At 32.2% G+C, this 27,931-nt stretch overlaps 2 protein-coding genes and 3 long non-coding RNA genes across 6 annotated transcripts; 4 read left to right on the forward strand and 1 right to left on the reverse strand.

Annotated features, from left to right (window-relative positions):
- The first annotated feature begins 2,648 nt into the window (after nt 1-2,648).
- LOC112539171 (uncharacterized) lies at nt 2,649-3,800 on the forward strand. Of its 2 annotated transcripts, XR_016200266.1 has the most exons (3): nt 2,826-3,099; nt 3,361-3,462; nt 3,577-3,800. It is a non-coding gene; the product is annotated as an uncharacterized LOC112539171 (long non-coding RNA). The 2 variants fall into 2 exon arrangements; XR_003082821.2 differs by having other exon boundaries at nt 2,649-3,462.
- A 1,140-nt stretch (nt 3,801-4,940) lies between these two features.
- LOC107365118 (uncharacterized) lies at nt 4,941-5,739 on the forward strand. The gene is made up of 3 exons (XR_001569358.3): nt 4,941-5,166; nt 5,322-5,382; nt 5,522-5,739. It is a non-coding gene; the product is annotated as an uncharacterized LOC107365118 (long non-coding RNA).
- A 2,448-nt stretch (nt 5,740-8,187) lies between these two features.
- On the forward strand, nt 8,188-9,104 carry LOC107365117 (uncharacterized). The gene is made up of 3 exons (XR_001569357.3): nt 8,188-8,343; nt 8,727-8,790; nt 8,925-9,104. It is a non-coding gene; the product is annotated as an uncharacterized LOC107365117 (long non-coding RNA).
- Nucleotides 9,105-10,458: 1,354 nt separating this feature from the next.
- On the forward strand, nt 10,459-26,197 carry LOC107365262 (guanylate cyclase 32E-like). Its single transcript, XM_015932742.3, has 20 exons — nt 10,459-10,484; nt 17,465-17,536; nt 17,690-17,882; nt 18,973-19,095; nt 19,874-20,051; nt 20,185-20,537; nt 21,378-21,513; nt 21,649-21,818; nt 21,880-22,049; nt 22,114-22,231; nt 22,430-22,648; nt 22,748-22,852; nt 23,109-23,180; nt 23,577-23,742; nt 23,828-24,161; nt 24,234-24,374; nt 24,473-24,596; nt 24,702-25,044; nt 25,117-25,208; nt 25,293-26,197. The coding sequence occupies exons 1-20, from the start codon at nt 10,459-10,461 to the stop codon at nt 25,998-26,000; spliced, it is 3,843 nt and encodes a 1,280-aa protein (XP_015788228.3). The 3' UTR covers nt 26,001-26,197.
- LOC107365265 (innexin inx2) lies at nt 26,004-27,781 on the reverse strand. Its single transcript, XM_015932745.3, has 2 exons — nt 27,083-27,781; nt 26,004-27,001 (listed from the first exon to the last, which is right to left on the reverse strand). The coding sequence occupies exons 1-2, from the start codon at nt 27,497-27,499 to the stop codon at nt 26,273-26,275; spliced, it is 1,146 nt and encodes a 381-aa protein (XP_015788231.1). The 5' UTR covers nt 27,500-27,781; the 3' UTR covers nt 26,004-26,272.
- Between the last annotated feature and the right edge of the window lie 150 nt (nt 27,782-27,931).

Below are 27,931 nucleotides of genomic sequence, written 5' to 3' on the forward strand. Positions count from 1 at the left end.
TATCATAAAATTTGTTGATATTGATGAAGATGAAGACAGATAATGAAGCCCCAGAGACAGGAAACCAAGACCAATTGGTCATTGGTCATCGATATCAACAAATTTTATGATAAAGGTAAGCTCAATTTTAATTCTTATCTTCTAAATTTGCAGGCTGTTAAGTGTTACACCCTTTAGTTGTTACTAAAGAAAATAAATAACCAAAAGTACAGCTCACAAAAACTACAATGCATCAATGGCTATTAATGTAGTGCAACTAAAATTGACACATAAGTTGTTTTGCTAATTTTTCAGCAATCATATTAGTTAGAGAATAATTTTTTAATTTTAGTTAATTGAGTCCTAACATTACAGCATAAATAGCTAATGAAATACGGTGCAACGGAAAATTGACACATTCAGAGAGCTGTTTTATTTGTAATATTTGTGTCAAGTTTCTGGTGTGAGGAGCTTTTTCCCCTTCTGCGTGCAGTGACACTGTTTGGTTTTTTGTTTTACACTGTGTTCAAGAGCATTAAGACCAGTCTCAAAGATACGTTTTAAACAAGATTCAGTAATACATTGAGATTTCTATTCGTATTATCATTAATTCAACGCTAAAATTTGAGTTTATTTCTAAAAATATCTAAGAATTAGACTTATATGAAGATTTTAGTGATTTTAATAAAAAAATTGTTCAATGGTTCAAACAGACTCTTCTGAGCTACAGAATAGAAACGGAAATGACCAAAGCGCCACTGATTTTGCCGAGCGATAGTCTGACCTGGTATGGTGAGTTGCCACGAATGAGGCATATTTTTCCCTGTTTTTTCGAGGCCTTTTCTCATTTAAAGCCCTATTATGACGAATTTTGATGCCAACCAGATAGAAATGTTTGAGTGTGATATAAAAGTGTTACCAAATATCAAATAACATTCGATTGACGTATCAAGTTCAAGAGTCAAATTCCCGAGAAATGAGGTCTGATGTCTTCGAAAGTGATTTCTGCGCATCTTCTCAAGTAAACAACATTTTAAATCAAGTTTCAAGTTTTTTGAGTTAAGGTTATGGCTGTATGTCTTGGTAATGAAATCAAAAAGGGGATTTTCGAAACCGCTAAACTGAAGTATTTTTCCCTTAGTTTCACTACGTTCCGATAAATAAGGTATGACTGGTAAAGTTTGACAGTAAATTTTAGAATCTTTCATGGCGGCTCAACGTCTAGACAGATTTGCACAAAATTAGGTTAATTTAACGCAAATTTCCTTGGCTTTCATTTGATATAAGTTTCAATTTTCGTTTTAACTCTCTATTTGTCCAATATAGGTCTTAATGCTAGTGATAGTCCTAAATTAATTTTTTTTGTCAGCGACCGCCCATGGTAAAGTTTATACGAATAATTAGAACGATTGCAGCATAGTGATACTAACTCGAGGTCAGTCTACAGGGTTGGGTTAAGGGCCGGAAATAAAAAAACTGTGACTAACTTCAATGATTGTGGCCGTAAACTGACGTAGATGACGCAACAGAGTTTTGAGCGTTTTATCGACTAAAAAAAGGACTAAACGGCTATCAACGATAATTGGCCGCAAAATTCGACATTTCCTTGTCCTATAGCCAGGAATAATTAAAAAAATTTGGTATTGAGGCCTGAAAAAAAAATCGCGCACCCAAACCAAGTCCGCTTTACTGTCAAACTTTACCAGTTATACCTTATTATTCAAAATTACTCTAATCGAAAAAACAAAATGTTTGATTGTTGAGGTAATTTGCTCAAAATCTAAATAACCTTATCCTGGTCACTTATGATATCCCCGCAATCAGTTAGTTTGGACAAGATAACATTTTCACACAATTACAACTGAGACCTTCATTCTTTTTCAATTCATTTTTCATTTCTAATTGCTTTAAACCAATTAATTTTAACATTATGCACCTTGTTTGTGTATTGGAATTCTTTTGACTTTAACTGTCATTGTCTTATCATAAAAAGCTATTGATATCAATATTTTGAGTAATTTTTTGTTGCAGTAGGTTGAATATGAATCGCAGTATAGCTCTATTGTAAACCACATTAACAATTGCCATTACAATCAAAAATTTTCAGAATCGATGCAATGAAATTTATTTAAGTTAGTCTACTTTAAATTACCATTATTACCTGGCCAAATTTGGACTGGAGCGAATTTCGCCTCATGAAAACTCACATAATTTTCTTTTTGCAGTGATCACATCGACTTGGATTATTTAGTTTAACTGTTACTATGATATAGCGTGTACGAAAATCCAATGTAGTTGAACAATAGACCTTTAACCTTCAATCATTCAAGGTGTATTTGTCAAATAAAAAACAATTTGAACAAAATAAAATCTAGTTTAGGCGATGAGCTGGAAGTTTGTTTAATCTGCAATTAATAAACATTTACGATGTATGAAGTTTGCAAACAAATTTAACTTCCGAGAAAATAGTGCCTTTGTCATGTATAATTATCAGCCTTTATAACTTTACTTTACGTTTTAAAAACTTTCAATTCTTAAATCTGTATACACCAACTAGAAAATAAGATAACTAGTTGATGCAAGTTTTGTATTCATCAGTAAAATTTCCATTTTTTAACCGAGCATCTTACATTTTAAATCATCTTTTATGATCTCATCTCGCCGCTGGTCAAATCCTAATTTACTTTCAATTTCTTCATGACAATAATTGCCAACTTTGTTGGCTTTACTGAGAAGCCACGAATGTTTAAATTAGATAATGTATTCATTAATGAGTAAAATTCGCCAGATAGATAAACAAGAATATCACTGAATAAATAAATTTGATAAGCTTTATAAGCTTCTCTTACACCACTCAGTGCAGGGTAACCACTAGGTTACCTTAATGGTTATTTCTTATACACTGCACTGGTTACCTGCACTGGTTACCGGCACAGTTTCTTATCAAATCATAGATTAAATTATTGGTAAAACAAAGATAATAAGAAAATCAATTTTAAAAATTGAATTAAATTGAATCACTCTCAACAAGCTTAGGGTCACAGCTTAGTCTAGCTGAATCAACATCATTTTTCACTTTACGAATCATATGGAAATTCATATTTAACGACTAATTAATTAGTAATTTAATTTAATAAGAAAGAGCAAATTTACTGGTCAAAAAATGAAAAAAAATCTGAAATTAGTTTAGTTCATTTTTGTGATTTTTTCATTTTTTGCTTCAATTTTGTGTTGGCTATCTTTTACTTTCGTAGTGTAAATATTTTAAACCACTATCACTCGAAGTTATGAGATAAAACCCTCGGGCTCCGCCCTCGTGTTTAATTCTCATAACTTCTCGTGGCAGTGGTTTAATCTATTCATAAATCATTTTGCTATCAGTTCTCATAATTGTTACCTTGACTCACTTCATTGCATTTGATACAGTGGTGAAACATGAATTCCATTTTTAGCTATTTGATTTCGATCGGTTTGGGCCTTTTAGTGAGTATTACATAAAGTTCATAATTTGCTTAAATCGTTTTTTTATTAAGTGTTACTTAATTATGGAACAAACCTGTGATATTATTAACTAATTTTTTTACTTGTTTTCAACAGATTTGTCTATCCTTCTCGACAAAGTGTAAAAGTAACGATGAATGCCTTGGAGAGCAAATTTGTCTGGGTGGCTCGTGTCTCTGAAAATAAATAGATGAATTTATCTGAGTACATGAATTTAATGATCAATTTTTTTATTGATAATCAAGTTTAAAATGCAGATAATTTAGTCATGTCTTTCGATCTAAATAAATCTAAATAAAGAAAATGAACTAAAACCAAAATGCAATTAAAAACTTTGTCAATCGTTTTCCTATTGTTTCATATCCATTGGAAAAGTAGATGGGAGAATATAAACCGCGTTCGTTTGCAGCAAAGATTACATTAATCTTTGGTTTGCAGTCATAGCTCACAAAATCACTTTTTATCGTTTATTTTATAAATTTAAACTGCAATAATTAACTAATGTCAGATTTATGCCGCTAATGAGCAATCACACCTGAATAAATCGATTTTATAGGCATAAAACTTCCGAATGAATCTCATAATTTTTCAACTCTTGTTTGCGTCTTAACTCAAACTAAGCAAATAATAATAAGAAACCGATTCATTTCATCGAGTATCAATTACTTGTCTGGTTTCTCTTAATCTACAGATTCCGTTGGGCTTGTTCAGCGGTGAGTTCAAAAAAATTTATCGCACTGGAACATTGATTCCAATCCTATCGTTTTTGGGTTTTGCAGTCTTTTCATCAACCTCATTTTTCCTTACAACAATGTATCACCGCAAAAATCCATTGCAGCTTCATTGCAATCTTTCGGACAGCTTTTGAACAAGGTGAATTATCAAATTCAGATCGCAATTATTACTTCCAGGTATAGTTGAGGGATGAGTTTTCGATATTCCGTAGTTGAAGGTATATCAGCGCAAATAAATCGAACCACTACCGCTTGTCGATCATTTTTTATCTTGAGAATTTTCTACGCATTTTCGAAACTTCATGTTGCTTCGATTTAAGCAGTTTGGAAAATATTGATGCTATTTCTCTAATTTCATACTTTATACACGCAAATGTGCTTTCTGTCAATTCGTAGAATTCTGACTAAATCAGATTATAAATTCCGAGAAAATAAACTTCAAACTTCATTTGCATTTGATTACGTATACGTTATTATTGATACAACGGTTTTCTACCGAGGCGTTCTTTTGAGTTACTGGTATATTAGGTTTTTACGAAAAGATAGATTACAGATCTGAATGAATCACTTTTCACAGCTTTTGGTATGAGTCAGAAGTTGATCTGTGCAAATAATAAATAGATGACTTGATCATCTGATACCAATAAATAAATAGTGTTAGCGTATACTTCCAACGTTCTTCGATATTACGAATGATTTATACAGCTCAAAACTTTGACATGGTCCGATTTCCGTTTCCATAATTTATACAGCAGGTAGCTATGTTTAATTTCCTGACAGAAAAGAATGAAAAAAATTAACAAAAATTTGACTGGTAGTATAAATAAAGTTTCTTCCGCATCATTTAGTTATCTGTTACAATTCTTACTCAAGTTGAATCTATCATACCCAATAAAGTGTCAACATGAATTTCGTTTTTGTTTATTCCAAATTAATCTTGGTGAGCATTCTAGTAAGTATCATATTCCTTGCAAATGTATTTTTTGGCTCTTGTTGTTAATCCAAAGATTAAAAACGACTAAATAGTTTGTAATAGTAATAATTGTAGTAGTAGTAATTGTAATAGATACTTATATAATCATAAACCAATTTGTACCAATCTTGTAGATTTGTGCATTCATGTCTTGCAAAAGTAACTCGGACTGTGGTGATGGTGAATTATGTTTTGGTGAGTATCTTCATTTTATCGATTCATTTTTTACGTTGTGAAAAATATTTGTTAAAGACCATTCATGGTTTGAATTATATTTTATTGTCATCAAAAATTCACGTGTAATTGATATTCTTCTATTTTCGTTTCTTTTTAGGTGCATTCAGGGGAACAAACGGTAATTGTGTCCCTGCATTCTGAGATAATCAAGGGAATTTAGAAGATGATTTAATAAGCTTAGTTATCTGTGCTTGGAATTTGTCTGCGAAAATAATCGTTCAATTTTTTGTCTATGCTATTGAAAATTTTGGCATAAGAAATAATTGAAGTATATCTTTACATCTTAAATGATTAAAAAACACTTTTAATAAATACGATACTATAAACCTTTTATTTGTCGAAATAAGCATTATAACTAGACGCAATAATCATTTTTAATATTTTTCATTGCACAATGTTACTATTGATATTTTAAAATGATCTTAAATGACTTCAGGTCACATTAAGGTTAATTGGTACTAAATTGAGCTACTATTTTATTTTCATCGGGATTCGCATCTACAAAACTTTTTTCTATAAAATAGCCGAAAAAGATTTCAAAATCTATTCCTATCGTGGACTAACAAACCTCCTAATAGTTACACTATTGACTTTGACACCTAGTATGTTATTGTCAACTCTCAAGTTAGTTTAGCGTTTATCCATCCAACAAATGCAATTTCGCTAAAGATTTTCATTTCTATGTTATTTTGGAAAAAGTACATCTGTATATCTCTTCCACGCCAACTGTTTGCATTGGATTTCCATTGATGCACTTGTTTAGTTAGATCACTGACACCTTCGTTTATTCGGGTTGCGCCAAGATAAACCAAGTAAAAGAACTTTCTCGCGAGCTGCCTTTGCACTTGCATACTGACGCTCAAACATCAGTTCCGATTTATCACTGAACATAACAAGAAGGAGAATCTGAAGTATGTCAAACAACAGATAAACCTCATAAAATGCTGCTGACAAAAGTGGAAGCGACGTAGAAGACTCGAATGACGATTATTCGGAGTGTGAATCAGAGTGGTAGTCAGAAGAAGACACGATCATCTACCAACCTAGTGACAGCACGCCAATTAAGGACAAACCGCAGTTAGCTGAAGTTACAAGCGTTGCGAGCATAACGAAACATGATGTTTTGGTTTCTTATCTGAAAGATCCTCAACCAAAAATATAAGAACAATGTTTGAAAAAAGAATGGAAGAAGAAATGTGCGAAAAATCAAAGAAAAGGGAGATTTCCCAGAGAAATGCATCTCCAACTGTTAGAGAAGCTTAAAAAACCAGCCCAAAGACTCGAAGACCGCAACCAAGATTACAAACAAAAACCTTCAGGCTTTCTTCAATCTTGAGAGGATTCATTTGGCCACTAGAGCAAACAATTGTAAAATTTTAGCTTAATTTTCTAATCCAATCATTGTTTTATTTCAAAATTTTAACTGAGAATTGACCGGGGACTTTTTCAAAATATAATATTGATAATCATGAACAACAAGTAAAAGATCATAATTTCTCATTCTTTTAGCGTTAATCTAAAAAAACAGAACAAAATTCAAGTAGAAATCATTCATTTTTTCTAATAATAAGTGAGGTATCGCAATAAAATGGCATTTTACTTGTTGTTCATGATTATCAATATTAAATTTTGAAAAAAACCTTAATTGGATTAGTAACTCAAGCTCAAATTTTACAATTGTCTGCTCTATTGGTCGAATGAATCCAAACTTTTCGATCTAACTAGTTTTCCATCGTCAACGAGGAGAGTGAAAAATTCGACCATAAGTAATTGCTTTGCAAGCACCAGGCGAAACAAATTACAAGTTGACCGCACATTATTTTTTCACAATCTTCTTCCAATGTCAAGAGAAGTTCCGGTAGCCTGTAATTTGAATTGTGCCAACCTAATACATTGGAAACCATGAAATGGCGGAAGCATGTATGAATAAATTTTTGCACGGTGTTTTCTCAACGTGTGCTGTATTTCAACAAATGTTAAACTTCTCAGATAACCCAGAAAAGAATTTGATGAATAATGTTATCCAGCTTTTAACGGAACAATTTAATCATTAACTTTTTTTAGCCCAATAGCTACACAGAACAAACCTAATCATCCAAGGTTCATGTTTTTTTAATTCAGAAAATACAAATCAAACGCATTAAACAAAATATGCTTTAAAATTTCTAGTGATGTGCGGGACTGTTGTATCAAGTCTGCTCAGTCGAATTGCTAAATTTATTATTCGAAGGTTGAGAAGTACTATGTTGTATGGCTCGGAAACGGAACCTTTACTCACTAATCAAATATGTTTGAGAATCGTTAAAGTTTGCTTTATGCCAGTTATTGACTAGTCTGCATCAAAATAAGTATGAAACAACTGAGCAAACTGATTGATTTTTAAGGTCCATAACAGAGATAACTTGACTTTGTAAAGTAAGAGTGGGCCTACTTGTGAAAAGCAAGGTGTTGGTATAACGATTTCAACTTTGATTAACGAGTTGCAGACGGAGACTTTTTGGGTTTTATATGTATTATAAAACTGAAAAATTAGTACGATTAACAAAGATTCGAATTGGAGTGAATCATCTCATTTGTCACTATAATCTTATGCTAATTCTAGTTTGAGTCAGCAATTAATTTAATTAAACAATGATATTCATGATTGTCTCATCTGATGCAAATTAATCTATTATAAACATCATAGTGACATGAGAAATAGCTGAATAAACATTAATGGCATGATCAGATTATTTACATACCATTTACATGTGATATGATATTCTGATGATTGACTTTTAAGAAATAACACATATATTGCTAGTAACTGAATCAATCAGCTAAAAGTTTTCAGCTAAGTTGGATCAATCATACATTGTAACCATTGTCATCATGAAATTCATTCATATTTATTTTATCTTAATCTTGTTGGGCATTCTTGTAAGTAATATCACACTCCTTAGAATTTTTTGTTAATTCTTCAAGTTAATTTTGTTATTTTAATGATTTAATTGTGATTCTCACTTGTAATATCATCAATCTAAAGGGTGTCAAAAATAAAACGGGTTGAAAGCTGAAACCAGAATAAATGTAATTGGTTTTAGATAATTTAAGTCACTCTTAGATAAACTTGCAGAGACATATGACAGCAATTTTTTTTGAGAGAATTGTCCACTAGATAGATTGATTATCAGCTGATTCTTATCTAAAATTGGTCTCATTCGATGTGATTTAAATTATCTAAAACCAATTACATTTATTCTGGTTTCAGCCTTCAACCCGTTTTATTTTTGACACCCTTTATTTTCAATCTTACAATGCAGGTTTGTCAAACTATGTCTTGTGAAAGTGACAGCGATTGTAACCGTGATGAAGCTTGCTTTTTCGGTGAGTTCAGTGTTATCTTTCTCGATAAAAAAGTCTGTTCAATATCAATGTTTATGTTTTCATAAATGACATGCAATTATCTCCCAAATACACATTTATTTTTCATTCTGTTCTATACCTTTTTACATATGTAGATAAGCCACCACCAGCACCTGGGTCTTGCATTCAATTTCTAGGCTTGTGAGTAAGCATCTGTGGGATAGCGATTCACTAAATGGGTCAACAGAGCTGGTGATTTCCGTTTTCCATTAAAATTCAACGAATTAAAATATAAGACCCTTCAATCTAAAATGAATAAAATTTGATTAGATGAATATGCTCGGAAACTGTCATTTTTTTCTCTGTTGAAATAACGGTGGATAGAGTAAAGTGATAATGTCTACAGTCATATCAGACTGTTACACGCAATCGATTTTAAACCCTCAATTATGCAATGTGTACGTTGATAATCATAGTGTAAATTGAAAACTTGGCGTCTGTTATCTATTCTATCACTGAATAGCAACTGGTACTATTCACCCACCCACAACCATCCTCATCTCCACTTTCCTTCTCAGCGTCAAGAAAACCATCATCAACTTGTAGAGATGCTCGACTAGGGTCGAAGCAGCCTTACTGTAGTTCATTTGGTAGTCCGATACAATAACACAAATTAAATTTTATTTTAAGCTATTGAATGTTGTCTTTCATGCATTGTTTTTCAGTCGAAGTCGGTCATTTTTATTTTATATCAATCAGCTTTTATCAGAAATTCGATGCCGGTTATTTAGGAGCGACACAAAACGCTTACCCAGCTCAGCTTTGTATCACTCTTTTTTTTTAAAATCAAGCCAATCAACTTGTTGAATCTAGTCGAAATACAAGTTTTTAGCTTCATTTTTTGAATTAGGCAAATCATTTCCATGTTTACGTCCAAATATGTCAATAAGCTTGAACCAATTTTCGATCGTTATTGCAGCCTTCCTATTCTCTTTGGTATTTTTGGTATATCTGTATATTTGGTTAAGTTGGACGAACCTGAATCTAATAATTAAGCTCACTTTGCTCAGTAAATGGCAAATACTGATCATGTTGATGAGACACATAAGAAATGTTGTTTGAGGACATTTTAAATCTTGTAGACTTGTAATGAGTATATTTGAATCTTCAAAATTGATATTTAAGAAAAATTTTATTTGCGCTTTCAGCTTAATATGCTTTCATTTATCGACAACCACTTCCATGTTACTTAATTATCCATTTTTCCTTCTAACAATTAGAACAATTTTGAATTTTCAACAATCAATGTTACTCAGATTAACAAGAATAGAATTATAAGTAGATATTATGAATAGTCTTTTAAACGAAGCTCGGCTTTCACGGGCTTTTGCAAAATATACTGACTCAAGAGTTTTAAGATTTCTTATATTCGAGTTTAGTTGAGAGTTGAAAAGGTAGGAACTAGCTTTATTCGCACTATTTATCCAGGTTAAGATGACAAAGATACTCTTCAGTCACCTCCTGTTAAGAAATAAAAACATAGTTACGATACAATGTGTTGATCTCTTGTTTTTGGAAACGGATATCTTTTGAAGTGTCATTTAACATAAATTATACGCGCTAACCAAATATGAGTATACGCTCATTATAAATCATTATTCATTAATTATTCAAAATGATCAAGTAGTTATGAATGAAACTTTAAGTGGAAATAGGTAATTCAATCAAGTTCTATCTTTACAACTCTTAACAAAGAAAATCATAATCTTGGAGTCAAGTTCAAGGTCATTATTAGTACTCATCTCTAATTTCATTGAATACCTGTTAGGAGAAAATTTTTTTATGATTAATAGCTTAAATTGCAGTGTATCATATGCACAATCTTTTTATTCGAAACAATTTTATACCAATTGATGTTGGAAATTTCAATATTGCAATGGAATCTGTCAATTTGTAATGTTTTTTACATTTCAAATTATCAATGACCCGAGCTATAATGATCATGTTGAGGTTATAATAAAAACTACCGCTTGTAAGACAAATTCTTAGCACTACCTTTTCGTTATCGTTATCTTCATTGTTGCCCGAGCATGAACACGCAAATCTATTAAGCAAGAAAAACTGAACATCGAACCTGCTTAAGAATAATTGTGAAAATGATCAAAGCAACAAATACTGTCCTCCAATGGCAAAATTTTGGCAGTTTTTCATTACACCTTTACATAATCTGTCTCAAACTTAATTTTCTATTTTCTGTCATTATGAATTTCAGCTGCCAAAATCATCATGAAATATTTCAGCAAGAGAGTAAAAAGATCTAAAATAAGATTGACTAGGGAGATTAAATTTCGACTTCTGTCTGTAATAACATTGCAAGTTTTCTTTTGCTGTCGAATGTTAGTTAAAGAATGCTCAATTAGCATATGACCTAAAAACAGTTTATGTCAATAGAGGGCTATGGAGACAGATGAATCAAAGAAAGAAGTTAGAAATAAGGATATTGACAAATAATTTTCATCTTTCCTTGTTTGTTACATTTTATTCCAACTAGCTTTTTTATGTTCAAGTTTTGTTTCATTTTTCTCTCTTTATGATTCATTTAATGAAGTCATAGTCTACTGACTACATTAGTCTACATAGTATATGTAACATTTTAAGGCCATTTAATAATATTTATTAATAATAATCATATAGCGGACAATATCCCATTGAATTAACTAAATTTAGTTAAACTAATAATTAAATAAATACTATGTCCAAGCACTAATTCCAGTCATTTTCAAGTCACCACTTTGGAGTCATAATTACAACTCAACTCAATAATCCTTTAGTTAAAATAGTTATTTTTGCCCTTCTGACCATTGTTAAGAATAAGAAATAAGACAGGGACATAGACAGAATAAAGAAAGAGGAGAATAATTTGGACCATTTCTCTTTCTCAATTTAAACACTTAATGTTTGAATGTTACATATATTTAACCAATTAACTTCAAATATCATATTTGACTTGTGTTAGGTTGTTGGCTCAATACCTGAAAGAATGATGCCTCAAATTTCATTTGAAATATTAAATCTGAATGTGTCAATTTTCAGTTGCACCGTATTTAATTACTGTTAAAACATTCAATTTTGCCATTTAATCTAGATATAACGTCTGTATGAATCGACTGTTATTTCAACACGTATTTACAGTACACGACCTATCCATCATTCAAGGTTAATGTTCATTTGAATAAAACAAAATTTTCCCCAACAAAAATCTACATATCTACTGTATAACGATGATAAACTGGATTGAATTGGATTGTTGCATCTGCATTGTATAAACATTCATCACCAATCAAGTTTACAAATAAATGTAATTAAGAGCAAACATCCTTTGTTTCCGTCAAAGAGAGCTGTTTTAATTCTAATAACCTGTGTCTAAAAATTTATGGACAAGTTGAATAATTTGATTTATTTGATTGAATATTTGAAATTTCAAAGTAAATATTGGGTCAATTTGAAGCTGAAGATTAGAGCTTTTCACGGATATAACTCAATCGTTGCTCAGAGGAAAAATATATATAATGTTTTCAGGTTATTTGTTGAACAGTAAATTCTGGTAACAGAATTGAATTGAATTTAATACGAATGGGAGTGTAAATTGAACAAGTTCGGAGGTCAAGTATGGGAAGGGTTATTAGTAATTTTTAATATTAATTAGAATAATAAAGTTAATCTGAATGAACAGTGAAGAGGTTAGTCCAGTGGCTGATGTCGGTGAAAGATGATGTTGGGTAAAGATGATGTTGGTTAAAGATGATGTTGATCAAGATGAAGGTGATCAAGATGAAGGTGATCAAGATGAAGGTGATCAAGATGAAGATGATCAAAATGAGGTTGATTAGGATGAGGTTGACGAAAATCAAGGTTCAATACTAGATTAATGGATAAGCAATCGGGTGAACTTAATGGTCAAATAGATGAACTTAATCAAGTTCAATTAATATTAAATTCAATATTAACAATTTGTCAAATGGACAAAAAACACTCTTTTCAGGTTACCACTTCGGAGTCGAACTATCAACTGCCGGGAAGAATCCTTTCTTTTCCTTCAACTTGACAAAGAGAAACCAGGCAAAAGTAGTGCTTTACTGTTGAGCTCAACAAAAGATTTGGTTTAGCCCTTTCATTCATTGTTACCCTCAAAACGAACCAAATACAGACAGCGAAAAAGACAGTGACGAGAAAGAGGAAAATAAAACCCAACGTTTCTCTTTCCTATTTTGTCACTTAAACATTGCTATATTATATATACTTTCATTTTAAGATTTTTCATGAGGTTTTTGAAATAGGATTCTTGGAATTTTTTGACCATAGTTTTCATTCTTTTAAGCAATTTAGTGTTTTCAGCACAAAATCCATCCGCATAAACTTATGATTTGTGGTGACTCCAAAATACTTCACTAACTCAAACTATTAATAAAACAATTGCCACCTTTACCCACTTCTCGAGATTCAATTCAGATTCCTGATGATTTTAGGAAATTAGACAATGGTGATGATTTTTTGCTTGGAGATGATGGTTCTGATGAGAAAATTTTACTATTTGGACCAAGATATTTCATTGGATATTCATGCATGGCAAAACATATCTGTATGAATGGTACATTCAAAACATCACCAATCTTTCTTCAACTCTACACTTTACATGTAATGGTTAATGATGTCATGGTATCTACGGTCTTCTTCCCAATAAAAGACGAGAAAAATATATGCGTTTTTTAGATTGATTTATTAGATAAGATGAAGCTATGAAATATAGATTAATTTTCTGTCCTAATGTTTTCCTAATTGGCTTTGAACAAGCAGTTATTCCATCTATTGATGCAATATTCCTAAGTGCTGATGGCGAAGGATGTGCATTTCATTTCAGTGAATGTGTTTGGAGATCAGTTCAAATGGATTGGTTAGAGCTTACAACAATAAAAAAGATCAATCAGTAGAAAAACAGTGAAAAGACTCAATGCGATAGTTTTGCTAATGACTTAACTGAACTCTTTGAATACATCGTCTCAGCACCAGGACAATCGGCATTCGTCATGAAAAAAAGTGTAACGCGAAGGTGCATCCAACCATATTTGTGCCGTACCGCCCTTTATTGTATTGTCTTGGCCCAAGTCTTGACTCGCTTGCCTGATCACTAGTCGGATCACTAATAGCCCAACAGTCAGGGCTAGATAAAGATTAAAATTTTTATACCAAATGTATTTAAAATGATTTTGAAGAAAACAAATAAATAATTTTGATAACTGATTTCGCTTCTTTTTTATAATTTCGGAAACATCAGGTAAGTCAAACGCGGTTCAATCACAAAAAAGATTATGTATTGGAAATTCAAAAAACTATTTTCAAGTTTTTATTTTTTCGCTACTCTATCTCTACCCATAGAGAATGCATGGTAAAACTATACAAAAATTTTTTTTCTGGATTCACCAGTTTGGAAATGTATTCTTTACAAGGATATCGTTCAAAGCGCGACAAGAATGAAATCAGTTAATTGTGAGATAGATGAAATGAAATATTTTAAGCAATTATTTATTCATGTGCATAGTAAGCACAATATTTATTCGGAATATAAACAGTTTTCATCATAAGTCTAAAAAGCAAATAACAGAATTAGAAACAATTTAACGAGAAATTTTCGGTTCAATTTGATTGAGATAATATGAAAGTTTTGTTCAACAATGCATAGTTCCTTCTGGCAGATGACATCGTCCTCATCAAAGGCTTTCACCAATTCGTAATCTCCTAGCAGCAAACCAAAAAGCCTTATATCATCCGCCTCCCCTGCGTTGTCTTCCAAGCGGTTTGTATCCATGATGATGACCAAAGTGTCCTCCCATTCCGCTACGCCAACCAGGGTACGTGTTCCTTTCACGTCCATATATCCACGACGTTTGATACCCTTGATTGGGGGTTACCAGGGGCTGTGAATGCTTGCATCGGTGCTGTTGGTGCTGGTATACGGCTGGCCATTGTTTGATGAATGTGTAGGAGAGAGTAAGAGTGGCTAAGAAGAATTAGGAATAAAACCAATACTGAAAGCTGAAGAATAAATGAATAAAATCTGAAGATCCAACTCGGTTTATATACTAATTCTTCATCAAGATATTATAACTTATCGGTCATCATCTTAAGTGCTTTTCTGGAAAAAAACACAAATTTTTGTTTACTTATTGAGACCTGAATCAGATAAGATAAATCATCATGTTATATCTAATCTTCAAATCAAAATGTTTACCCCGGGCTATACGAAATTATTAGGAAATTTTGCTCGCAAGTTAATTGATTTCATTAATCAGTAATCATTATTTCATCAAATGATATCTCTTAACTCGCGAGTTCACGGCAATTAAGGAACAGTTTCATCTCGAGAGATCAGCCCCGGGCGTTTAATTTTCCTTATTCTTTAATTAATTAGTTGCTTTCTAAAAATATCGTTTTTTCATTTAGCTCTTTAACTTGTTGAGTGCTGAAACCGCATCAAGGTTTAATTTTCTTTATTTTTATTGGACCTTCACTTTGTGCTCGAAGCGTATGGTCTCTTTTGTGCTCGAAGCGTATGGTTTCCAACTACTCAGTTGGTTTTCGAACATGATTTTCATATTTCATCTACAATTTTACTTTGAGACTTTCATGAGTAACGTCATAGCCGAGAAAAACTGATCAAAGAGTTGTTAGTTTCGATTCTTAAAAGGACAAAAGTCACCAGATTAACAAGAAAAATTTGCAGTTTAGTCGATGACGTTATACGAATTTGATGCATCAAAATAGAATCAAAGTACCATGCAAATATATACCAGGTGTATGCAAAGTTACACTGAATCAAGTTGAAACAAACAATTATTTTACCATCCAAGAAACCATTCAATTACCCTAGTTCGTATCACCTCCAAAAGATGGAGACTGTACAGTTGAAACCCAAATGTAAACTTTAACCCAATTCAGCCCAAAATATGCTTTACATGCTTGTATTATGTTTGAAAAATAACAATTTGAATAATGGACTGAAAGTTATATGGAACTGGCTAGATAAATTTATTGTGTACTAGATAACCTATAGGGCACATGAAGCACATGGAGCACATGAAGCACAAGAAAAAAGCTTGCAAGCAATAAATTGCCCAATACAGTCTTTTTCAAATGAAAATTTCATAACCTTCTTACAGATTTAAGCTTCATCAAATTCAAGCTTTTTAGTTCCTTCGTTTTCAAAACAAAAAGTCTTTTTTGCGATTGAAAAAGTCTATAGCTTCAATTCATTGCGATACCCGATGGGCAGTGCGAAACTTAAACTTAGTCTCGTGCAAAACAGTCTAAGTTATGTCCAATTTTAGAAACCGACTTTTTCAATCGCAAAAAAGACTTTTTGTTTTGAAAACGAAGGAACTAAAAGGCTTGAATTTGAAGAAGCTTAAATCGCGATTTTTTATGAGCTTAATTTCTGAAGAAACTAGTAAACTGACAAAAACTCATTCATGGCAGCATTTCTGTTTGAACAAAAGTCAATATCCATGTTTATGTGATATTGAATAGCATTAATAAGTAAAAAATAATGACAAGTTTAAGGTTTCCATTTTCATTCAAGTTTGCTTTTAAGAATTGAATACACTATTAGTCAGGCTTGAGCTAACAAAAACGGAGTTTTTTAAAGACAGTAAATGAAAGTACCAATAGAATCGAACTTCATTTTCAGTTTTCTATTGCATTATTTTTTTCTTATATCGAAAAACTAAATATGCTCGAGATGGTGAAACCTAAAAATTAACTTGACTCTGCCTCCTATTTGATTTGAGAAAAACAAAAAAAAATAAACCAAAATATGAAAAAAAGTATCAAGAAAATCGCAAAATTGTGAATCTATTTTATCCTTTTTTGTTCATTATCTCAATAGATGGTGACTTATTTGATGTGAGATGAAAAATTAAAGTCACAATAAATATAATCAACTCTCACTCTTTGATTAATATAGTTATGAAGGTTAAATATGGATAGGTTAAGGGAGTGTAAATGTTGGAGTTTTTGTCAGATTATTTGGAGTCAAAGTTGGTGATACACAATTGTTGCACACTTGTACCATTATCATAATTGTCCATCTAAATCATATCATCTCAACTATAATGCTCAGAACAGTTAAATTGATTGATTGAGAGGAAAGACGAAAAATTGAATTGTCCATTTGAAACCGACTCAGATCTGATTCATCTTCTATGATAACTTGTTGATTAATTCAATGATAACTTGAAGTACAAAATTAAAGTAAAGAAAATAGGTTGAAACAGATTTAAAATTTTAAACAAATTTTTCCATCAAGTCAACTTTTCTTCTTCAACTGTAAATTAATTTAAATTAGTGATTAGCTTATGAAAGTAAAACTACAAAATGGATTGATTGTTGATTCTGCCAATTGATTGTCATTCCATGTGTTAATTTTTCAAATATTAATTTGCTTGTGTTGCGTTTTGCTTCGATTTTCACCTTCAACTGGTCAACTCCACTTGCAACCCAGTGATATGTTAACCATTTACTTTTACCTGCTAATCCAGTGTTCAATTGTCGAGTCAATTGTACCAAGTAGATGTATTGATGTTGATAGACTCGGGAATAAAATTAATCCAAATTATTTAAACATAACGGTTGGATTTCTCAGTTCATTCAAAGGATATGGTTTGGGTAAAGAAATTTCAGGAGCCATTCCATTGGCAATCGAACAAATCAACAGGTAAACATTTCAATGATTAAACTGACTCCAATCGTCCTTACAATCAATTTGAGTGAATCGTCGTTGATCCAGTCCAAGTTGAACCTTTCTTAATGTTTAATATTGGATGTTGAATGTTTATCTTTAATTTGTGTTTACCATCTATACTTGTAGAGATCCTCAACTTTTACCAAATCACACTTTGGATTTTATTGCAATGGACGCTGGTCAACCCAATACAGCAACCTCCATTCGTATGATGACCGAGATGAGAGAGCAAGGTGTTGTAGCATTTATTGGACCAGAAAATAGTTGCGTCTCTGAAGCACTTGTTGCTACTGCCTGGAATTATCCAATGATTACTTACGTAAGTAGCTATACCATTGCAATCCTGGACTGGTAATCTTTTAATGGACTGGTAATTTCACCAGCTTTTACCCATTTTGACAAACAGGCAAATCTTGCCAGAATGTCCATTATATAAGCATAATGTGTTGTATAATTTACATTAACCTCAATAGATAGTGTTCATTTGTCAATCCAGTTTTCATGCCTTTTTTGTTTCTCTTTATTTTTATATTATTGGTAAGTGAATGATTCACGGCTATCAGCATGATACAATTTTTGCTCATCAAACTTGATCAATCACAGTTTCTTTTTAATTTAACTGGACAATTGGGGTTTCGATGGGAAAAACAGTCTGACAATAATCTTGATTCATCGTATTACTTTATAGTTATTGTAAAAAAACAAAAATTGCAACTGTTCAAGTCTGTTTTTGGTGTTGGCATTGAAGGTTGAAGGTTGAAGACTAAGCAATGCCTTGGTAACAAATAACAAGCCATTTTCACCCATTATTTAACCTTTTGTTTTCCCTTTTGGTTCCTTAAAGCACACCTTAAACCGTATTAACTTTGGCTTCCAATTGCTTACATCTTGAAACCTTTGATATACTCAAATAAGAGCTAAATATCACAATAATGTGTGAAAAAATAAGTAAAAATTTTGTGTAAAATTGAGCTAAATTTTGACCAGAATAGTGAATTTAGTGAATGAAATTCAATAGTTTTTATTAGCTATTGTATGGTAAACTTGTGGAATCAACTTGAACCAGAAAAACCTAAAGATTAACAGATTTTTTTTGTCTTCATCTTCCTTGATCACTGTGTTAAAGTATACGATTAACAAGTCGTTTGTTTGATTGATTAAGGATTGACCAAGCTTAATTTGTTACTTTGTTGCCCGTTGGTTGACAAGTCAACACTTTTTTGCCTCTTAAGTACTTAATTGATCAGCAGCTGTGGCATTGTGAAAAAATATAGTCACCAATAACTGGAGGTGGAAGAAGCAAAAAAGCAGTTATAAAAACAAAAATCCTTTCTGCACTTTATTATTTCAACAATTGAATAACAACCCTTTTTTTCTACCTTTCAAATACTTTTATGTTTCCATGATAGAAATGTGCTGATCGAACTGTTTCTGATAAATCAGTTTATGCAACATTTGCTCGTACTTTACCACCAGGATCTAAAGTGTCCAAATCCATAATATCTTTACTCAAACACTTCAACTGGAACAAGGTGAGTCAATTGGCATTTATGGTCATTTTTTGTAAATTTGTATCAATATTCCTGGTAATTGTTGGTGATCAGTCACTTAGAAGATGTAGACTTAACAGTTATGAACATCAATTGTTATCGAAATGAAAGGCTAAGGTCAGGGTGAAAGATTTTAATACGGATACTTGATTTATAATAATTCAGTCATCAATTTGATTTCATCAGCTTTTTTGTCTGCCTTTATACCACCTACATCGATTGTCATATTCAACGTGTCGATTGATAAGTTAATCCAGTTGAATCTTTATACCTCTTTAAAGTTAATTGAAAGGAGGAGGTAAAATTTGTAGACTTAACATGATTGGGTGAAAAACGTGGTGAGCAGTATAGATCGATTGAGGCATCAATGTTGATCAGTCTGGTTTAGTCTTGTAGAAATGACATTTTTGGGCTTTTTTGGTTAACGTAAATATCAACTTGATTATGACGCAAATCAACTGAGTTAAGACTCTTCTGGATCTGTTGCAATTATTATTATTGGGCTTGACATTGTAACCAGCTACAGCTACAGCAAGAAAAAAATAGCAGTCAATCCAAAGAGTAGAGGAGTCTTCTTTACTCTTTGAGTCAATCGGAAGTATAATTGTTATAAATTTCACAAAATGATTGACATTAAATAGGATAATTTAGCTTGAAAATGTAACATTTCTTGCATATAATCAATATTTCTTTTGATCCGAGAGTTGATTGTATGATTTCATCATTGACTTTGTTTGTTTTGTTTAATATTGCCATGTAGATCGTGTTAATAGTTAATAACAATCCAACTGATCGACAGGTTGAAGAGGCATTAATTGCTTTAGCGGCTCAACATGGGATTCAGATAAACAATACGTATTATTTGCCATCATATTATCTGACCAAACACAAGACCAAATTGGAAGAGATTATTGAGGATAGTTATGCTAAAACACGCAGTAAGTACCATCCAATTGAGATACATTTTGTTGTTGCATCAAATTCAAAGTGACTATTTGATGAGTGTAATGTCGTCGTTTTATCATTAATTGTTTCATATGTTCAATCCTTTCTTTTTGTTGTATAATTCAGTTTACGTTCTTATATCAGACATCGAGGCAGTTGCTGATTATGCGTATCTAATGCAACAGCGTAACTTATTAACAACCGGTGATTATGCGATCATCTCAATTGAAGATGAAGTTGTTTATGCACCAGAAAAGCAGGAAAATTATTTCCAGATGTTTGAAACTTGGCTCAATCAAGCTAATATAAGAGAGGTTTCCAATTTCGATCCAAACCTGTCATTCCCATTTCGAGCTGTTTTCATTGTCACACCAAGTGCGCCCATCAATCCAGACTATGATAAATTCAAGCGACAAGTAAACTGCCGTAATGGGATGAATCCATTTAATGTACCACTTCACGATTTACTTGAACCTGATGTAAGTTGATTTCACTATTTCATTGGGATAAATTTAAAGTTGATATAGTCACAATTTATTATTCAACGAGCAAACACCGAAAATGAGCCAAATGAACTGAGTGTCTTGAATATTTCACCCTCCAATTACAGGCGAAATCTATACAAAAATAAACAGAATTGAGTATAAATAGAAATGAATAAAAATTTTCATATTCATATCCTATGGCTGTAGCTCCTTTCCAAAGTTGAATGTACATACCTTTCAGCGACAAAAATTGGTCGGTCTAAAGATCGATCAGCAATAGATCTACTCAAAGTCAAGTTAGATATTTTAGCGACATCATTTTAGCGTTTTTCTGATTCCGTCCAGGAAAAAGAGACCAATCCAAACACGCAAAGCTTTTCTTTTATTTTGCTGGCATCGTTACACTCACGCTTATAAACGCTTTTCCGTGTTCCTTCTGTTGATTGTTTAGAAGAGCAGCGAAATTTAATTATTTTTAATAAAACAGTCAAGATTCTTATCCATCATTTTTTGCAAATAAGTAGAGCATTCGAGTTTCTGTAAGGGAGGAAATATTAAATTAATAAGTAAATAATACTCAATTTTAAAATGAAAAATTTAAATCCTTTGATCTTCTCTCCATCGCCATCTTACGAGAAAACCGTTTAATTAAAAAGAAAGAGATTTTCTTTCTTTTAAATTGGAGAGGGATTAGAGTTAACTCTTTATACTGCTGTTAATATGGCGGTAAACATGCTTCGCTATGTTTTCTCATTAGCTTGTTTATGTTTTATTTATCCTAAATTTGTAGCTGTTTACGACAAGTAATCAATTGATTGACTCTTTTAATCTTAGGTTCCCATTTATGCTGGATTAGCTTATGATGCTGTTATGATTTATGCAATGGCTGTGACTAAACTCATCAATGATGGATCTGATTATACCAATGGAACTCTTGTCGTTGAATATATTAAAAATGCTCGATACCGAAGTAAGTGTGTTTCATGTCTTGAATTTACCGATATTGATGATATCAAACAGTTATGAAGTGTTTAAACTTCATCAATAATTACTGAAATATAGATTTAATTTACTTTTACTTTTTCTCTGGCTCTTCTTCTTCAAGGTATACTCGGATTTGATGTTACTATTGATGAAAATGGTGACGCTGAAGGTAATTACACCTTATTGGCATTACTTGACAATCCAAAAGCTATATGGTATAATAAGACAACTTGGAACAAAACAATGCAGCCAGTTGGACGATTCACCTATCAAAAAGGACTCGGGCTACCTGTAAGATTTGTTGAATTTTAGCTTGTCTATTTGATTAATCGGTCTCTTTAATGTTCATTAGTCTTTAAGCTTGGAACATCAAATAGACTGGATCGGCGGTGAACCTCCAGCAAGTGAACCTTATTGTGGTTTCGATGGTGAAAAATGTATCCACAAGCCTGATTGGATCGTGATTGTTAGCTCATTTGCTGGTTCACTAGTATTAATTGTCGTCTTTTCGCTCGCGTTCAGGCAAGATACTATTTCTAATGAAATCATTTTCTATGAGACTAATATTTTTTTCCTCTCTCTTTAGACATTATCGCTATGAATATAAACTTGCCTGCTTGTTATGGAAAGTTGATATGAAGGAATTAATTTTGTTGAAAACAAATTCAGAATATACTATTCAAAATTTACGAAATACAATTAACGTGAGTAAACGTAAACTTCATTCAAGATTACCTGTTTTTTTAACTGTGATCGGAATGTTTATTTTATTTTTCATGTGTTTACTTGTTTCAACAATTTCATACGCTTTTACTTTCCTCTTAATCTTTTAAACACTTTCACTATTAATGATGCTAATGATAATGTTATTTACAATCATCAACTTTTAATTACTGGATTAGTTTCATGGATTGGATCCATATCGATTTTCAGCATTCATCTCAGCTCAATCAGGATCAAACAGGAATAGTAAAGGAATCCACACAGATGGAAGTGATGGGGAAAATGACGAAATGTTTGCCAATGGAATAGGATTTTACAAGGGAAATGTTGTTTTCATCAAAAGAATCTATAAAAAGAGCATTGATTTGACAAGAAATGTTCGTAAAGAGCTTATTCAGGTAAATGAAACAAAACCTTGATTTTTCAAAATATTTTTCAAAATCTCAGCTTCGCATACTTAAAGTATTGTCTCGATTACTGTTGATTATCCTAATCAGATTCGTGAGATGAGACATGAAAACATTAATCCATTCATCGGAGCTTGTGTTGATGCTCCTAATGTGACGATCTTGAAGCTTTACTGTGCTCGAGGTAGCCTTGAGGTAATTAAATTTTGTTTTCTTCACAATCATTTTATCTCTTTGTATTGTTTGCTAATCCAGATTGATCTTGATCTAGATTAAATATTAACATGACTTATTGGCAGTTTCAGCATGACTTTGATTTTCTAAGATTGATTGACTTAATTTCAACTTTCTCAAATTATAATATTAACAATTTTTTTCTATGTCAACCACAATTTCTCTGTTTTTTCATTATTTTCCTCCTGATTATCACCATTGCAATCCATATTAACAGGATGTTCTCAAAAATCAAGATCTTGATTTGGATAACATGTTTATAGCCTCACTGGTTGCTGATCTAATTAAGGTAAGATCTTGACCTCAACTTTTTGTCCTCTTTGTCTGATTATTATGCAATTGTACTTTTGTCTATCAGTTCAAATCAATCAACTCACAGTATAAATGAAACTAACGGTTACTTCAATAAGGGTAGTCTTTATGTACGGGCAATAACATGCATTGACAATTGGACAATTGATTAAATTATTTTCTGTTATTATTTGTTTCTGTCATAATTCTTTCACTACTTTTATTATTCATCATTTTCATCATCACCTTCTTTCTCTCTTTCTACTTTTCCTCCCTCTTTTTCCCTCTCGATTCTTCTTTCTGTCTTCTTCCCCTGCCTATGACCATTCATGTCTAAATTTATCCATTATATTTCTTTATTCATTAATTTACTCCTTTTTCTTTCTCTCCTTAGGGAATGATTTATCTTCATGATTCTTATATTATATCCCATGGTAATCTTAAATCCTCCAATTGTTTGGTTGATTCTCGTTGGGTTTTACAAATCACCGACTTTGGGTTGCACGAGTTTCAACAAGGACAAGAATTTCCTCCAGAATATGCCGAGAAACGGGAAAGAGGTCAGTTAATCTCATGATTTTTACAGCGTTAAATAGGCATCAGTAGAATTTTGAACTAAATTTAGATCATCTGTTTTTTATTTAGGTTTGCTGTGGCAAGCTCCTGAGCTTTTGCGACAAATTAATCCACCATCACGAGGTACTCAGAAGGGCGATATTTACTCATTTGCTATCATACTATTTGAAATAATCGGACGTAAAGGACCTTGGGGAATCTCTGAATTATCAGTCCGTTCAATATTGGATAGAGTTAAATATCCAAGTCAATATGGTGGGCACATTTTTCGTCCTCCGCTTAATGCTCTTCAGTGTCCTGAATATGTTAAAAAGTGTATTAGAGATTGTTGGTATGAAGATCCAGAAGTTAGACCAGATTTCCGTTTTATTAATATTCAATTAAGAGATATGCAAGCTGGATTGTAAGTTATTAAGTTAACCAATGAAAATTGAATACATATTAACATTCAATTTGTGGGTCTCTTTTGTTACAGAAAACCAAATATATTTGACAATATGATTGCAATTATGGAAAAGTATGCTTACAATTTAGAAGGTTTGGTTCAAGAAAGGACTAATCAATTGGTGGAAGAGAAGAAAAAGACAGAAAATCTTCTCCTTCGTATGTTACCAAAGTGAGTTTCTTTAAGATAATTTTTCCTTCTACACAATTAAGTATTTTGTAAAATTAAACAAATGCTAAATTTATTAATTGATTTATTTATCAATACAGACCTGTTGCTGAACAATTGAAACGTGGACAACCTGTTGAAGCTGAAAGTTTTGATTCAGTCACCATCTATTTCAGTGATGTTGTTGGATTCACAGCTTTATCGGCATCAAGCACACCTCTCCAGGTACAAAATTGAGATAAAATTCTTTGTATTGATTTTAAGTTTCAATTTTTCTAAGTAACTGCTCAAATTAACCTTTCAAATTATTTCCTTTTCATTATCTGCTAGGTCGTTGAATTACTAAACAATCTTTATACGTGTTTTGATTCTATCATTGGACATTATGATGTGTACAAAGTAGAGACTATTGGTGATGCTTATATGGTTGTTTCAGGTTTACCAATTCGTAATGGTGATCGACATGCCGGTGAAATTGCTTCATTGGCTCTTCATTTGCTCAGTGCCATTCAAAATTTTGAAATACCTCACAAACCAGGAGAAAGATTGAAATTAAGAATAGGAATTCATTCTGGTCCTTGTGTAGCTGGTGTTGTTGGACTTAAAATGCCTCGATATTGTTTATTTGGTGATACTGTTAATACAGCTTCAAGAATGGAATCAACTGGTGAAGGTAAGTCACTCACAGATCATCATTTCAATTCTCAATTAAACATTCTTAACGCATAATCTCTCCTTCATGTAGCTCTCAAAATCCATGTGAGTGAAGCTTGTAAGATTATTTTGCATAAACTTGGAGGTTATAAACTTAATGAAAGAGGAATGACTCCAATCAAGGTGAGATAATTTAATTACCACAAAAACAATCTACCTTGAAATTGAATTAATCAAATGTTTTTTTGTTTCTTTTTTCATCCAAAGGGTAAAGGAGAAATGAGAACTTATTGGCTTTTGGGTAAAACTCGTATTTCTCATAATCATTTATCGGCTGCTAATACAATTAATGAAATAAATGATTTGAAAGAATTTTCTGATTCATGTTTACGTGAAACTGGTTATCCAAGGTCTACAAGTCCTGATCCTTATAACTTGAAAATAGATGATGATTGGTCAAATAGATGGCTATCAGTTGATGATAATTATCATTGTACCAATTACAACAACAGCCCTAAATTTTCACTAATTTGTAAACAAGAAGAAGGAGGAAGCGGTGAAAGTGGTAATGGTCATGAAAAATTCCGTCGTATTAACTCTTGTGCCTTGGATGACAAACATTACCGTAAAAACCGGTCAAACCAATTCCACTGTCCATCTTATCATCAACATCAAAACTGGCAAAATCAACAGCAAATGATTATTCAACAGCAACAATTGCAGCAACACTCACCTCAACAACATCGTCTTTATTCAAGTCAACAAAATGCTCAGCAAACTGCTCAACATCGCCAATTAACGCGAAATGTTACAACTCATTTTGAATCAATCTGTTTAAATTTACCCAGAGAAGATCAAAGCTGGAAAGATTTTAAATCATTAAATGAAACACCCAATGAATCTTATGATCAACCTGAATCGCCAAAATCACCGACCATCATTAATTTACAAGAAACCAACAATTTCTTACAGTGATAGTTTCCATCTTAAATAGCAATCAATTTTATTATAATAATTTATACATAAAAATTTATGTAGCTGGAAAGAAACTTTCCCAATTGTAATTTTCCCTGTTTAATTATTGGTATCTATGTTTATAATAATTAATTGAAACAATCAGTGTACAGAAACAAAATGACAAAAGACCAAAGAGTAAATTTTTCAATAATTTAGTTAACTCGTTTTTCATTTTTTTCTGATTGTTTGTTGAAAATTTAGGCTCGAGTTCAGAGATGATCCTCTTTTTTTCAAGCCTTGGAATCAACAGAAATTGCTTTCATCTCATTTTCGGTGTTTTCATTGAAAGCGTCTTGCTCCAATTGAAGTGACAATAGTTCAAGGATATCAGCTAAATGAGATTGTTGAATATTTTGTCCCAATAGGTAGAGTACAAACCAATCGCCATAAGTCAATTGATTAACCAAATCAATGACAACCTGAGGTCTGGATCGTCTTGAAACAATTTGTAATAATCGGTATCTAGCTGGTGGATAATAGAAGCAAGACAATCGATAGATGATTGTAAGAAAGGATACAATTGCAAGGAAAACCAGCCAAATCCAGAAAGCAATGTAAATCTTTTCATTGATAATATTCAAAGGCAGTAAACAGTAGTTATCATAAATTTGAACATCACCAGAGGAACCATAATGATTAAAGTTGCACTTGGTCATTTTAGGAAACACTCGAGTCAATGGGTTAATCTCGTCAGCCGATCCATCAAAAAACATAGCTTGCCATCCATAGGCAATAAAGTTGCCACCAAGAAATAAGTTGGTAATGTAAAATTCAAACAAAACATGGACAAAATTCAGGATTTCACAAAAAAAGTATCCCAATGCATAGCTGTTGAATTGTCCTTTGCGAGAGACTAAAAACTGGACCAGTGAAGTAGCACTTTTCGTCTTTTTGCCATCATCAAGTAACGCTTTATTCAAATCAGCAACCAATCGTCTAACTTGACCTTTTTCCCATCTCTGTGCACAAAATAGGTGATTATTGATGATAATTTATGAAACAAATACTCGACTTGATTAACTAATTTCATAGATACTTACCTTCCAAAGTAGGTGAGGAAAGTAAAAAGCTAAAGCTTGCAAGAAAAGCACAAAACAAACCCACTGGTAGTACTGATGCGGTAATATTTCATCTTGGCGATCTTTCTTTTCAATTCCAGGCATAACAACATCTTCACCGGTTATCTTGGTCAATGCTTTCGGCATAGTAAAAGTACCTTCAACCCAACAATAATTGTTGATCGTTTTCGGGTTTACCGTTTTAGCCTGAGTTAGACACATTATTGGTGTACCAAAAAATTGGTACGAGGTTACAACGGCACAGGCAATAATGAGAGCATTAAAGGTGTACTTGTAATGTAACTTGAAGGCTGTATTATCAATTGTGGTTGACTTTATTTTACCCAGATATTTCAATTTTCTGGTCAATAAAGGCATCAAATAACCAGCCGAAGACATGGTGAAAACTTGGTTGGACAATTATTAGAGATGAAAAATTATATCCACTGATTGGGTTTACAATGGTTGTAAACGTAATTTTGTATGAAAAAAAGATCAGCTTGATTAACCGAGAGAGAGTAAATTACACACAAATTAGCCCGATACAGGGCATAATAGGGATTAACTTGGGACAATATTTAAATTTGTTTTGTTCACTGATTCAATCTTGAGTTCATTAAATGTTTAATTGAAATTGTTGATACACTAAATAAATTTGCTGCAAGATGTTTTAGCGTCTAGATTGACGATTGAAATGAATCTCTGTGTAAGGAAGGGACAGATTGGTGAAAAGGTCACCCTTGTATCAATGTTTACTCTGTTTCTTGCGTTTATTATAATTTACTCTTTTTAATTTGATAGCAATTGAATTATCTCTTATAACCAAGGAAA

This window comes from Tetranychus urticae, chromosome 3 (genome assembly GCF_039701765.1).
Source record: "Tetranychus urticae isolate SD_2017Ah chromosome 3, NJAU_TeUrti_SD_1.0, whole genome shotgun sequence".
Lineage (NCBI taxonomy): Eukaryota > Metazoa > Arthropoda > Arachnida > Trombidiformes > Tetranychidae > Tetranychus > Tetranychus urticae.

Coding starts and splice junctions, on each gene's coding strand:
- LOC107365262 (XM_015932742.3), top strand. CDS start 10,459: ATGAATGAAACTTTAAGTGGAAATAG. Junction 22,232..22,429: donor ATTTACGAAATACAATTAAC/GTGAGTAAACGT, acceptor TTACTGGATTAG/TTTCATGGATTGGATCCATA. Junction 25,209..25,292: donor GAGGAATGACTCCAATCAAG/GTGAGATAATTT, acceptor TTTCATCCAAAG/GGTAAAGGAGAAATGAGAAC.
- LOC107365265 (XM_015932745.3), bottom strand. CDS start 27,499: ATGTCTTCGGCTGGTTATTTGATGCCTTTATTGACCAGAAAATTGAAA. Junction 27,002..27,082: donor TTCCTCACCTACTTTGGAAG/GTAAGTATCTAT, acceptor TTTTGTGCACAG/AGATGGGAAAAAGGTCAAGT.